At 30.1% G+C, this 14,988-nt stretch overlaps 2 protein-coding genes and 1 pseudogene across 5 annotated transcripts; 1 reads left to right on the top strand and 2 right to left on the bottom strand.

Annotated features, from left to right (window-relative positions):
• Nucleotides 1-136: 136 nt before the first annotated feature.
• On the bottom strand, nt 137-911 carry LOC149886836 (uncharacterized; annotated as a pseudogene).
• A 910-nt stretch (nt 912-1,821) lies between these two features.
• Nucleotides 1,822-3,998, top strand: LOC145190342 (large ribosomal subunit protein uL14-like). Its single transcript, XM_090090256.1, has 5 exons — nt 1,822-1,928; nt 2,061-2,270; nt 3,358-3,429; nt 3,584-3,625; nt 3,899-3,998. Exons 1-5 carry the CDS (start codon nt 1,913-1,915, stop codon nt 3,979-3,981), a joined length of 423 nt encoding a protein of 140 aa, XP_089946382.1. The 5' UTR covers nt 1,822-1,912; the 3' UTR covers nt 3,982-3,998.
• A 5,706-nt stretch (nt 3,999-9,704) lies between these two features.
• On the bottom strand, nt 9,705-14,602 carry LOC145190462 (synaptotagmin-11-like). Of its 4 annotated transcripts, none has more exons than XM_090091261.1 (7): nt 14,413-14,602; nt 14,059-14,106; nt 11,549-11,784; nt 11,236-11,476; nt 10,454-11,097; nt 10,161-10,260; nt 9,705-10,079 (listed from the first exon to the last, which is right to left on the bottom strand). In XM_090091261.1, the coding sequence occupies exons 5-7, from the start codon at nt 11,072-11,074 to the stop codon at nt 9,754-9,756; spliced, it is 1,047 nt and encodes a 348-aa protein (XP_089947387.1). In that variant the 5' UTR covers nt 11,075-11,097; nt 11,236-11,476; nt 11,549-11,784; nt 14,059-14,106; nt 14,413-14,602; the 3' UTR covers nt 9,705-9,753. The 4 variants fall into 4 exon arrangements, with proteins under 4 accessions (XP_089947387.1, XP_089947386.1, XP_089947388.1 ...); XM_090091260.1 differs by having other exon boundaries at nt 11,251-11,476; nt 14,413-14,600; XM_090091262.1 differs by lacking the exon at nt 11,549-11,784.
• Between the last annotated feature and the right edge of the window lie 386 nt (nt 14,603-14,988).

The following is a 14,988-nucleotide window of genomic DNA, read 5'->3' as shown; positions in this document are numbered from 1 at the left end:
AAAATTGAAAATCGTCTCGATATTTGTTGCTAATCGGGACAAAACTTTTAGGATCGTCTCGTCTCGTCTCGATTTAAATAAATAACGAGACGCAGACCCTTATTATTTATTCACATTAAAAGGTTAAACAGAGAGGCTAGATTGTTTCACCTTTATCTGGAAACTCTAATTTGTGAAGAAGTGCTTGTATTTTAACTTTAGCTTTGGAATAGTTGTTTAACCGCTTTAGCTTTGGAATTAATGATTTCATAAATAATCTTCATTCCGCTCTTCTTCAGTCGGATTTTCAATATTGGAGATAATTATTTCTATTGTTTTCACTGAAGTTTTGTCAAGTAAATCATCAGAATCTATTTTTTTTCGTTTTCTATTAGTTTTGTTATTAGTATGAGCCGATTCACTTAACTCTACTTGCACACAAGAATTTATACAATCATTTTTTTCAGTCACATCTTTAGATAAATGATTATTTAGCTCATTGTTTAATGGATGATGAATATTTTCTACTTGCTCACAAACCACCTCAACGTTTTCCTCCAAATTCGTTGTTTTTAATCAGAATTCAGAAGGTAAATAAATATTCGATGTTGTTTCACGATGTTCTTTAAAGTATTTAGCCAATCGAGCTGAAGAAACTGAGGTGGAGCTAAATTCTTTCCAGAACCTGATGGGATACTTCTTTTTGATTTCAGCCACCTTCCATAACTACTTCGAATGCTTTTATACTTTTCTTCCACTTAATTAGCAGATTAGTTTGACAGACAACCAATACCTTCCCATGCATTTCTCTTTTTCCATTTGTATTTAAACTCCTTATCAGACTTGTCATACAATACTGGAAATTTTTGAACTTCGTTCATAAAATCTGCATTAGAGATTTTTTCTAACACACAAGATGAAGCCTTCACCATGCTTTGTAAAAAATGGCGATATTTTGTAAATGTTGTTGTACAACAGTTAATGAGTGGTTTCCAAAAAAAAATTAAATTGAACGTTTTGCACAAAAAACAAAATACTGTTGCAGAAATAGATTTTTTTCAAGACTCACATTCGTAGTTGTACAACATAAAATTTGTTGCACAACCAACGTTAAGTTGTGCAACTTACACTAGAAAATATTTCCATTGTAAAACAAAGTTGTTGTACAACTGTTGTACAACATTCCTACAACTATTGGAAACCAAGCTTTAAGCTCGCCTACATCTAAACTTAAGTCAATGTATATGCATTTCATTTCGCCGAAGTTTCTTTGTGAATAAATTTAGGATTTAGGTTCTGATTATAAAACTTCTGATATAAAATTATCAGTTTACAAAATATCAATTACCCATTAATTAGATTAATTAAAAAGATGGAAGAGTGGATAGCAACTGCAAAGAAAATCAAACTAAGCATATAAAGCTTTTATATATATATATATATATATATATATATATATATATATATATATATATATATATATATATATATATATATATATATATATATATATATATATATATATATATATATAAACGCCATTCATTCCGAACAAAAGTTTCTATGTGTGGCTATTGCAGATTGACTATGTTTGTCCTCATTTCAACTTTTTTGATGTTACTTAGTTCAAGTTCTAATTTTTAACTTCGTTTTGCCAACGTATTTTTTTAAGCAGTTGCATTCAATTAAATAAGTTTCAGGTTGGCTATTGCATGGTAATTTTAATTTATTTTTATATGCTAGCAATGATCTAAATTAGGACTTGATTTTTTTAAAAAAAAAAATGTATATACATATAGCCTAATTGGGTAAATGTTTATTTTTTCGAATTCCACAAAAAAATTTTTTTTTACTAGTTCCTACACCGTCCGTCAAAAGATGCCTCTAGTAATTTGCCGAATCTTATACTTTCTTTTAGTAGTTGATTGCCAAAATGTCGGCCAAAAGAGGTAACCACTTATAGTTTAAGTTATTTTCAAGCTGGAAATATCTTTACCATCTGTTATTGCTATGGAATTTTTTAAATAAGCAAGCGTTTGTATATGAATGGCAATATTACTTAGTTGTGTCTTTTCTTGTAGCTGGAGGTAGGGTTGGTGGAAAATTTAGAATGTCTCTTGCCCTCCCAGTTGGAGCAGTCATGAACTGTGCAGATAACACTGGAGCAAAGAACATGTTTGTAATTGCTGTTAGTGGAATTAAAGGTAGACTTAACCGTCTCCCATCTGCTACTTGTGGAGATATGTTTGTTACTTCAATCAAAAAGGGAAAACCAGAACTCAGAAAAAAAGGTAAGTATTTCTTATGTGCTAGAATTTGTATAGTTCGTTACATTGAAAATGTTTTAAAAAACATACTACTTATGTGTTGAAAATAAATAAAATACTAGTCAATCATTAAAATTGTAAAGTTTTAAATTTTAACATGATTGTAAATCGACATGCTTAATTATATCTGTGAAAGATAAATTTATCTGTAAAAGACTAATTAACCACTTTCTTTTCTTTCTTACTGTTATTTTTTCCTAATAACATGAAACAATTATGTTTCTGACTGACACATCTTAAATCAGCATAATATTATAATTTATTTTAATGTCAATTAAAGTCCTTTTTAGTGTTTGAAAAAACATCTGGTTTTGTCCACCAATATTTCACCTATTTAGTGCAAAATAATTGTATTAGTTATACTGCTTCACTTGCACATCAGCTTTTTGATCTGCACCATGAAACAAAGCTGATTAGTATTTTTATTTAAATATGAATCTAGTTTTTCATCTTTATGAATATTTAGATTTTTTCCCTTTATTTCCTTCTTTTTATAATGGATTTTTAGTCAATTTTTTTTATGTAAAAAAGAGGCTAATGTATGTTTATTTTTTAACTTAAAAAAAACCTTCACCTGTCCTTTTTGTAGTTCTGATTGAAATGAATTTTCTAACCATCAAAACTCTGAAGCACAAAATTATTTATAAAATCTTTGTTTTATTTATGCAAATTAGACAGGTAATGAGCAAAGATAACAATAACCAGCTAAGTTACTACTTGACACAAAAGTGGTTTTTGAGGCTTGGTATTTAAATAGATTGTTTTATTAAAATAATATTGTTATCATTAGGGATTTTAATATTTTTGCACTTTTGGTCAATTTTTTATTTATCTAGTCAGGTGAGATGAATATACAAAGGCTTTAACTACTCTAATTTTTAAAATGCAATTAGCAAATGATGAGTATTTATCTGTCAATCCTCTGTACAATTATGATGAAAATTTCTGTGATCTCCTGATGCTATTGCAATGACTTTTTCCTGTCTTTTATCATTTTTATTTTGGGAAAAGAAAAAGAAAAAAAGCTTAAAAGCATAAATAATTTCTTTAGTTATGTTGGGAGTAGTTATACGACAACGAAAACCATTTCGCAGAAAGAATGGTGTTTTTATCTACTTTGAAGGTAATTTAAATTTTTCAACTAAAGTCTTGAAATTAAGTCAATTCATTAAGCTGAAACAAAAACAAATGTTAGTCTATCAACTTTTTCTTAAGCGAATTATGAAAACAAGTTGTCTTATGTTGCTATTACGAATTGAATCTCTGTTATTTTATAGATAATGCTGGTGTTATTGTGAATAACAAAGGTGAAATGAAAGGTATCTATATTCTTCTTATTTTTTTTTTACTTAAAGCTAAAGATTTTATAGAGGTTTTTGTTATGATAATGTAAAGTACCACTATTGCAGCCCATATGTCAATTTTGTCTAAATATTTAATGCTTAAATTGACCATTGTCTATATTTTATCATCTTATCTACAATATTTTTAAAATACTTATTATTTGCTCAATATTAATATTGTTCATATGCTACATAAAAATCACAAATTATTTTTTGTACCTAATCCTGATTCATACTTCATTGCTTTAGGCTCAGCAATTACTGGACCAGTTGCAAAAGAGTGTGCTGAATTATGGCCAAGAATAGCCTCAAATGCTGGTACCATTCAATAAATTCCCTGTCTCCTAAATTTTGTTTTTTCTCTAATGACTGGATCTTAATAAAACCTGAAAGGTTTTATTAAGAAGTTACTTATTTTAAAAAGTATAATAAAACCCCGTCTTGTGTGGTTCGCAAAAAATTTTACAAACTGACCTACATAGTCTAGCAAGTGAGCATCGTACTGAATGAGGGAAGAAAGTTAATTTTTATAGACCTTAATTTAAATGGTGAGATCTACGTGCACAAAGATCCTTTTATTTTTTAAAGCGTTATTATAAGCATATTATAAGTCGCATGGCCTACTTAAATATACAGCCTTCCATCCTGCTTAAATCGAAAAAACTAGGCTAGTCTAAGTTTATGGAACACCATACAATCATCAAATTTGGAAAATAAATATCCTGCTGGTGAGTCAGCAGCTAAAAGGGAATTAACATCTTCAATAATATCATTTGATAAAAATCTCTGTTATTCATCTTCTTGAAATATTCCTCTAGCTGGTGATTTTCTTGGTCCAGATATAACTGGAAGAGAAGCAGTTGCTATGCTAGCAGGTTATATTGTAGGAACAGGCTTCAGGCTATACAGCAAACGAAATCGTTTTGCTGGTACTCCCCTATGTTTTATTTTTTTCTCAAAATGTCTTAAGCAGACCATAGATTGTGACTTGACCTACATAAATCCTTATGTTTTATTTTTTTCTCAAAATGTTTTAAGCAGATCACAGATTGTGACTTCACAACAAATTTAATTAGAAGTACAACCATAATTTAAAGCATTTACTAACCTTTATTACTATCTTCTAATTAAAAGAAGCTATAATCGACATCTAGTATGTCTAAATAGAAGAAATTACAGTTTACTGTTTAAGGCTGTTTGATTCATTGCCTAGGCGTGCTACTTCTTGCCTTGAAAATAAGGGCCTTCACATAAAATTATAAATAGTTTAATCTGTACGCAGAAATAAATTTTTATAGAGAATACCTTTTTTAACTGAGGTTGCTAAATTTTTGCGCAACTCTTTAGTAGTAAAATATGAGTTTGGACACACTTAAGGTGGTAGACTGCTAAAAAACATTGAAAAAAGTAGTTTTTCAAAAGTTGATTAGTTAAAAACTTTAACTATTGCTGTTTTTAAAAACATACATATTATTTTACAAAAAAACATAAAAAGGCCTAAAAAAACAGTTTAAACTTAGTAGGGTGATTCTGCTTCCCCTAGCAACGCTCATAGCAACGTCAAAATAAGGCAATTTTAACTAAATTTTACAAAATCTAAGCACTCAAACCAATAGCTACTTCTTTGTTTTTTGTTTTTCTATGTTTAAATGACATGGTGTGAAAGAACAACGTTGTTGTTAAATGACATGGTGTGAAAGAACAACGTTGGTTTATTACTATATATTAACTCGATAAAAGTGCATACTATCAACATGGGTTCTGCAGAAAGAAGAAATAAGTCTAAAAGCAAAAAACGTAAATGTTATAGATTACTTGCGAATAAAATTCACTTGACTTCTGAATATACTACTTCAAGTTTAAATAATACATCAAATAATACATCTCTAACAAATACTTCTTCAAGCAAATCAGCATCTGCTGAAAAGTTAAATTTACCTACTTCTGATACTCCAAGTATTAGTCAAGATAGTAATCCTGAATGTTACATTATATTTAATTCTGATGTCTTGAGTTCAATTTTAAATCTTGTTGGTTCTTGTCCAAAATGCCAATCTTTAATAAAATTGAATAATGATTTATCAAGAAAGAAAGGATTTTCACATCAACTTGTTTTGTCTTGCACTGCAAAAAAATGTCAATGGCAAAATGATTTTTTTACCTCAAAAAAAATTGAAAAAAACAGTGATAATGAAACACAAGGCATGAAATCGTTTGACATTAATATCAGAATGTGTGTAGCTTTCAGAGAAATTGGAAAAGGTTATGCTGCAATGGAAAGTTTTTGTAACATAATAAACAGTCCACCACCAATGCAAAAAAAACATACAATAACATTGTCTATAAATTGCATTCGTCTTATATCAAAGTTGCCCAAGATTCAATGAAGCGAGCAGCTGCACAAGCACAACGTACAAGTGAGTCTACTATTGGTGACCCTGATATAAAAAATGTTACTGTAAGTGTTGATGGAACGTGGCAGCGACACGGTTTTTCCTCGCTGAACGGTGTTGTTACAGCTATTAGTAATGGGAAGTGTGTTGACACTCAAACTCTCATAAAGGATTGTAAAAGTTGCCAATATTGGCAGAGAAACAAAGATATACCGGGATACAATGACTGGGTAGAATCACATATTTGCCCAATTAATCACAAAGGTAGTGCAGGTGCAATGGAAGCTATTGGGGCATTGCAAATATTTAAACGATCAACTGTTTTTAACAAACTGCGTTATACAAAATACTGTGGTGATGGTGACAGTAAGTCTTACCAAAATATAGAAAGTAATAATGTTTACCCAGGGTATAAAATTGAAAAAAGTGAATGTGTCAGTCATGTTCAAAAAAGAGTTGGGTCTCGTTTACGCTCTCTTAAAGTATTGTACAAGGGAAAAGTTTTAAAAGATGGTAAAAGACTTACTGGAAAAGGAAGGATGACAGATAAAGTCATTAATACATTGCAAAACTATTATGGAATGAGTATACGACAAAACAAAGGGAATTTGTATGGCATGAAAAAATCCATAGCAGGACTAATTCATCACTGTTCTGAAAGCAGCAGCGATGAAGAACGCCATAAGTATTGTCCTCGTACTAGCGATTCGTGGTGTAAATATCAAAGGGACAAGATTAATCAAACTTTGACTTATAAAAACAGTATAAACATTCCAGAAGCTGTTTGTGAAATTATAAAACCTATTTTTTCACACAAAGATCTTGGTGCAAACAAGTTATTAAAAAGATGTCTTGATGGAGAAACACAGAATGCAAATGAATCACTCAATAATGTAATTTGGACAAAATGCCCAAAAAATGTGTACGTGGGTAGGTCAACACTTGAAATTAGTGTTGCATCTGCTGTCATACAGTTTAATGATGGTAAAACTGGTATGATAAATGTTCTTCACAGTTTAGGAATTTTACCAGGACATTTTATTAAAAACGGTTTTCAAAATAGTGATGTGCTACGTGAAAAGCTTATGGACATAAAATCATCTGAAAAGTTTAAAAAACAAAGAAAAAAGCTTAGAGCAACAAGGAAGGGGTTTGATGATAAGCACAATGATGAAGAAGGAACATTATATGAAAAGGGGGGGGGGGGGTTTTAACCTGTTTTCAAGTGTTAATATATTTGTATTTTCAAAATATAAAGTTTTATTTGCATTTTTCTCTGTTGTAAAGTTTTTCATATTCTGGATAAGATTGCGGGAGCTGTATTTGTCCAATTGATTTGAAATTTTGTACAGATGTTCATTTTTATGAGCTTTATGTCCTGAGATAAAGAAATTTTGGATAAAAATTAAAATTAAATTTTTTGGGCTGTTTTGGGGTCAGGAATTTGGCCTAAATTTAGACGCATAGAAAAAGCTTATGGTGCATCGAAATTGAAAAAGATTCAAATTTTTTGTTTATCTCAGGACATTTATCTACTTAAAAGGTACACAACTGTAAAATTTTGAGACTTGATATATTTTACTTTTTGAGATATCTTTTCCAAGAACTTTGCACTTTTTAGGCCTAAAAACACTTAAATTTGCCCAAAAATTAGAAAGAGGAAAAAAAAAAAAAATTTTTTTTTTTTTAATCCTATTTATCGTGTTTAAAATGAGAAAATCAATTGGAATAATGTCAGATTTAAAAAATTTTTTTTTAGCAGTCAACCACCTTAATTGGAAACAATTTTAGCGCTATAAACCTTCCATCACTAATGTTAATTGACCTGTAGTACATTTTTGATACTTTTTCATTTAGAAATCAGTTAATGGGCTGGTTCCCTGATCAAGTTGTTAGGATTAATTCAAAACCAGCCAACAACTTGGTTTGAATTATTTTATTGAAACGATTGAATGCCAATAGTTTTATTTTTTTTATATAATTGATGAATGTTAAAAGTTTTATTTTTTTTATATAATTGATGAATGCCAAAAGTATTAACAGCCAGCCAGAGGAAACCTATCCTTAACCAGTTTCCTTTTAAATTTCAAAAGCTAGTTTTTTTTTCTGTTGTCAAATAACGATACTTTGGCAGTTTGGTTTGGAGCTTGTAATAGCATGTATGTCATTAGCAAGTTCAAGAAAGTAATTTTTTGACGTTCGAAAATTTCTTTTCCAGCAAATCTCCTGAATGTCTAATCCAAAAATATCTTATTGCCATAAATCAGTCCTTCCCTTTTCTACCCACTTCTTGGTTTTCTGTACAGAAATCTTTGTTTTTCAAGTTATTTCTTTCGAAGTTTTTTTCTTGCTCATTGATATGCTTTCAGATGTTTTGTTTTTCCTCACAGAACTTGTCATTACTAATCCATTGAACAATAATATGAGAGCTGTTGAACTGTTAAACTATTCTTAGTATTAACTGTGGTATAAACTATTATTAGTAACCATAGTATTTGTAACCATTGGACTTCTCAAATGGGGAGTACAGCTAGTAAAAAAAGTACTCAAATTTCTTAATAGGCTATATATATACATATATATATATATATATATATATATATATATATATATATATATATATATATATATATATATATATATATATATATATATATATATATATATATATATGTATGTATGTATATATATGTATATTTATGTTACTATAAGACCTAATATTTTAAACTATGAGTTGTAGGTAATAAGTGAACAGGTAAACTGCAAATTATTTGAATCCTATTTTAAGGAAAAATATAGTGATTTGGAAAAAACTTACTCACGGAATTATGTATCCTGTCACGTAAATGATAAGAAAACAACGAAAAAACAAATAATAGTAGAAAATTACAAAAAGCTCAAAAATGGAGATAGATGGACGGACAGAAAGAGAAAAGAGTTCGATAGAAGCGGAAGAAGAAAATGGGTAAAAATTTTGTCAAAGTTATACTTGTTTTGGCTCCAACTTTCTCAAAACTGCCATCATGGATTTTCAATATTGTAAATAAAATGGATTCTATTGATAATCCAACTAAATGTTGGTAGGTAATACTTTTTGGTAAGGAAATTCATTTAAAGTATAAGTTTTTAAACTGAAAAATCTGTTTTCTTTTAAAATGTGCTGCATAAGTATATTTATTTTCTTAATGAAAATTTTAGACCATAAGGAGCCATTATTCTGGGTGAGGCAAATTATCAAAAACCCTCACCATTTGTCTTATCTGTCGAGTATTGAGGAGCTTGCAATGCCGACAATATGAAAATTTATGAAGAGACGTCTTTTATGAGAATGAAGAGACGGATGAGACAATGATTTTACTTATTTTCTTTTGTCACCAAATTACAACAAAGATGAAAAATTACTTTTCTCTTTTTGGGACTTTAAAGTTTTATCGTTAAATATGAATTTTTGTCAACTTTTTGTGAATTTCTTTTGAGTTTTTTGCTTATAGCAAACAACTGTACTTAACACTTTTTTTTTTTGCGGCGAAGCAAAAATCCTTTTTTTTCCGAAAAGGACGAAGGAATATAAAATACAGCTGTAGTGAGGTGTACAGAGGTGCGTGAGTTTCAAAAAGTTTGAGACACTCATCTATAAAATTTCTTGAAAAAAAAAAACTTAGTAAGGTGTTTCAAATTCTAACTTCTGCTTTAAACGTCATAATTTCTCATTCATATCTCATCAGGATCAATTAACGAATGCCATTCAGAGTGATGACGATGGGGAGTGTCTTGGACTCGTTTCCAATGGTCTGCAGCAGATTTTTGTGGCGAAGTAAGGCTAAAAATCACGTGACCGATAACAACATCTTTCCCTACTATGCTTAAGCTATTAATAGTCGCTACAAGAGTGAACGTTGTGAGTGGTTTAGAGTAATCTGTTGATATGTCGAATTCTAAAGATTCTTCATAAACAGGATCACGACAATTTCGTTTTATTAGAGTGTCTTTACGTTCAATCGATAATTCTCGAAATAACGACACAGTAACGTAAGAGCCTTTAAAGAAAAAAAAAAGGTAATTCATAAACAAGTTTTGTAAAATGCTAAAAGCTATTGAAATAAGTAATAACATTTTACTGAGAAATTTCGCTAAATGCCTTGCTTCTTTCACGATAACTTCAAGTTTATTGTAAGTTGCTTGATGACACAACGAGACGTGCAGTGATGCTAAGGAGTTCTAAGTAAAATATTAAAGAACAAAAAGTTTATGAAAATACTTGTATGTATGTATGTATGTATGTATGTATGTATGTATGTATGTATGTATGTATGTATGTATGTATGTATGTATGTATGTATGTATGTATGTATGTATGTATGTATGTATGTATGTATGTATGTATGTATTACAAAAAACAAAAAAAACCTACTTCTGAACGTTTTAAAAACAAATCCAAGTTAAGAGTTTCCTTTGCTTCAACATCAATTGAACTTAATGCAATCTCTACTTCACCTAGTAAATCGTTCTTTCTTAGTCTTGAAAAGCTCAATACTCTTAACTTTAATCGATAACTTTGCAGTGCTTCTTTTTCGATATCTGTAAATACCATTAGTTCGTTGAAAAAAGGTTCTTTGGTGGCTTTTTGATACTTTGTGTTTTGCTTTTGCCTTTTGCCAGGCATTAAATGTAAACGAACAAATGGATGAGTATCAGCTAGATCTCGTTTCGAAGCAATGTTGTACGCTCTCAGAACATCCACGTGTAACACTTTTTCGTGTTGGATGTACATTATTGAGAAAGAAATTTTGCCAGACTTTTTATACGTCCGTTTACCATGAATGTGCGAAGGTAAACTGCTATTTATCAAACGTCTATCCGCTATTCTTCGGCGGTCTAAACCAATTAAAGTGTTGTCAATAGTAAACTTATCCCCACATAAACTTGTTGTTTCTTCGCTTGCATAAGGTAATTTGTTATCACATTCGGTGTACGAATTTTCTTCTTCCATTTTATTGTTTGATTCCTCAAATGAATTTTCGACCAACGTCATATCTCGAAGGTCATTAGTTGAAACTAAAAAGAATTTTGATTTTATTTCGTAAATTTACCAGTATTTATAAGTATTTATGATGCTCTTTAACATTTTGTTGTTTTTTGCTGCTTCAACCTAAAATATAGTAAATAAGTATTTTGTAACAACCAGAAACAAACTTTGAAATCAGTTGCCTCTTTTTCCTTGCTTTGCAAGTTGGTCAAGCGCACTAATACTGATTTTTCGTTGTTTCTTCTCAAAAGTAGTGAGTGTTGGGATATCTTTGTATTGTTGTATTGGTAAGAGCTCAACCAATTTTTCATCTGTGGATGCTGATGATGAAAATTGAGAGTTTTGCTCATTATAAATCGAAGGACGAATAGTTGAAGATTTTTTGCGTGGGATCAGAGGTTGGAAATCCTAAAAAGTTCAAACATCCGTTAAAAACTCATAAAATTATAAGCAGTGCAGAAATGTTTAGATTTTTTTTACCTTTTCTTCTGTTTGATAGGTTTTCTCACTTTGTAAAAAGGGAGTCTGCGCCATAAGAGTTCGATAAGACACTGGTAAACTGAAGTCAATTTCTTTTCTGCTTTGTTTCTTTTTTATTACCAATAAAGAACCCTTGAGAAATGCGTCCTTATTTTTGAATTGTATGTGCTTACACAATTTATGTAATGCTAATGCTATTAAAAGGCATAAGAGCAGCCCACAAGAAAGAAGAATAACTGAAAAACAAAAAGATGTCGAAGTTCATTTTTATAACGTATTGATAAAAAGGTTTCTATAAAGGACCAATAACAACTTTCACGATAATTTATTATTTTTAAATATTTTTGTAGCGATTCATAAAATAAAAATACGAATAAATCATTTTCTGCATTAAATAAGTTTTGTTTTTTAAAAAGATTGTTCTGAACAAAAAAAATTATTTGAATAAAATCTTTTAAGAAAAAGTGCTTCTTGTTCATCGTTTTAAACCCACCCTCCACTGATCTGCAGATTTTTTGTAATTTTCTATCATGGATTTCATATGCATCATTATATGCTGACAACATTAAGAACTTACCGAAGAGTGTTTGCTTGTTGAACTTATTGAAGGCTTGAAGTAACAGTTAATTGTGTATTGAAGGCTTGAATTAACAAAGTTTATTGTGCATAGAAAATAGAGAATATTATCGTTTCGGTGAGCTATTCAATTTTCTCCTGTTTTAAATTACTCAATTTCGTAGGCTGAAAGTCAAAATGAATACCAATTTTCCTTTATTATACACAACAATCTTTCATAATTTGCGTTTGAAAAGAAGATGGGTGGGGTTAGGTGCGGACGGGGAGGAAGTGAGAAACTACGCTAGATTACTTTTATTAAATTTTAGAGCTTGAGTTGAAGTATATTAAGAAGTTAATTATCATAAAAAGATTCCGACTCATTTTAAGGAATTGATTTTGTCAGTTGTGATATTGGTTGGTTGAATAAATTATCTTTTTAAGTAAAATTTTATGAGTTTGTGAACTTTCGGACACTTTTTCTCCTCTTGATTTAACTTAAATTTTGTATGGAAGGGGGGGGGGGCAATTTGCAACGGAAGCAAGTTACAGCAGTGCCGTTTAAAAAATGATTTTTTTCATTTTACTCCCAAATATTTTTCCATTATGCAACGCGTCGGCTACAAGAAAAGTTATAGCCAGGGCTGTGGAGTCGGTAAGCTGCTGTTCCGACTCTGACTCCGACTCCTTGTTTTTATCATGAACCGACTCCGACTCTGACTCCCGACTCCGACTCCAACTCCTTCATGAGTAACCAATTTTTAACAACAAATTTACTGTAGTAAAATGTTAACATTGACTATTTCATCACCATGATACAAATAATCCACCACTTAGTGCTTTAAACAGTATTTATTAGAAAATAATTTCTGAAAAAACAACTTTTCTAAACTCTTGTTATGCAATAAACTCTAATGTAGCCACTAATAAATTTTTTATTTGATACATTTTTTTATGCTGGAGTGGAGTCGGAAAAATTGTACCGACTCCGACTCCGACTCCAGTCAAAATGAGCTCCGACTCCTTGACTCCGACTCCGACTCCACAGCCCTGGTTATAGCAATAGAAAAAAAATTGTAAAAGAAAAAAAGTCTATAGAAAAAAAGTAAGTAGTTGTATGCAGTGATTAGAGTGATTATGATCCCAACAGAGTAAGATGTAACAAATTTCTTGGAGCTAGTGGAATCACAATATAATACATTTTTCAAGTTCTTCCTAACAACAATGAACGGTTTTATAATAAAAATGGACGAAATTGTTTACAAAAGTTTTTTTTTCCAAAAAATTCTAATTAATTATCAAGCATAATTTTACATACCGAAGTATCCAGTAAACTTCTCTTTTAATAAGATTTTTTCTTAAGTATAAAATTTGTGTAAAACTATAAATTACAGACTGATGTTTTTTTTGAGGATTCCAAAAGGTTTATATTTTTAAAATAATGTGTAGTAACTCGCCCAGGAGCGAGAGTATGTTTTTTTATAAATAAGTTTTATGTTATACCTATTAATAATGGATTAATACATCTCTAAGATGCATTTAATCACCCTGCAACAAAAGGGAAAAAATATATAGGTCTCCGTAGATGCAATAAAACAATATCGGCAACGTTGCCATTATGATGGTAACACTAAACTAGCTAAAATATAGGTTTAGAATGAATTTTTAAAAACACATTCATAAGTTTTTTTAAATGTTCATTTTGATAATTATTGCTCATGTGCACTATGATGACAAACCTTAAGATGTTTTCCTCTTGGTTTTACGTCTATTTTTCTTTCACACTAAAAAAATACGTTTCACTTTTCTTCCCTTTCTTATCTAAGTACAGACATGATTTTATGTAATATTTTCTACTCAAACCTTAAATTAAATGCGTTTATCTAATTATTTAACTAATTATGTACCAATTTGAGAAAAAAGCCACCAAACGCTAAAAAATGAACTTTTCTTACTTGTCAATGTGTCCATCTTTAGGTTTTATGATTTTTTTGCAATTGTTTCTAAACAAAATATACAAAAAAAAAAAAAAAGGTGACAACAAATCCATAGCAAATTATGCTTTCAACAATTTTCTGCAAGATGTAAAAAGCGGAATTCTCATAAGAAATAACCAAACATAAACGAGCTAAGGAGAGAATTCCGTGCGAAGGAATTCGAAAGCAGTCTTACTGGGAAGCCGCTGTCCAAACACAACTGCTCAAACTTCTTGGGAACAAAAGCTCCTGTATACATACGGCTTACTATGAAAAGGTTTGGAAATGCTCGCGCACCTTTCATACGAATCAAGAAAACTAAAACTTCCATACCTGATGCCTGACCGAAGTTTTTTTGTATTAAATTATTTCTCAGCAGGATATAAAACATCGCTTAATAAAGTTTTTCATTTGACCACTTGGCAACTTTTGCGAACGAACCATAAAAAAGTTTAGGAAGATTAATACAAATATCAATTTGACAAAAAAAAAGAAGTTTTCTAAAAATGGGAACTAGATTCATTAGTTAAAAATAATGAATGATGATTTTAAAGTTCCTTTATCATCTGTCTCCATGGTTTCTATGTAAGCAATCTATGCATTCGATTTTTATAGATATTGCATCTATATTCTGTAAATGCTGCGTCTAGATATAGTTGCTTGATGTTTAGATAGTAGAAAACAAAGGGTTCAAAAATATTCAAAAAGCAAAAATTTATATTCGTTTACTTCCAAAATATTGACTCCCTAAGTGCACCGTTCAAGAGATAACTTATCTTAAAGATAATCTGCATCGTATCCGTTACGTCACTTTAAAAATGCAGAAAAAGTTACATAACTTCAAAAAAAAATCGAGTGTTTCTAAATATTAATCTCTTTTTTTATACATTTTCTCTAGGATTGTGTGTG

This window comes from Hydra viridissima, unplaced genomic scaffold, assembly GCF_058129835.1.
Source record: "Hydra viridissima isolate aposymbiotic clone 2 unplaced genomic scaffold, HvirCarnegie_v1 scaffold_6, whole genome shotgun sequence".
In the NCBI taxonomy this organism is placed as follows: Eukaryota; Metazoa; Cnidaria; class Hydrozoa; order Anthoathecata; family Hydridae; genus Hydra; species Hydra viridissima.
Note: the sequence above shows the minus strand (reverse complement) of the source record. Positions and strands in the feature narration are given on the sequence as shown.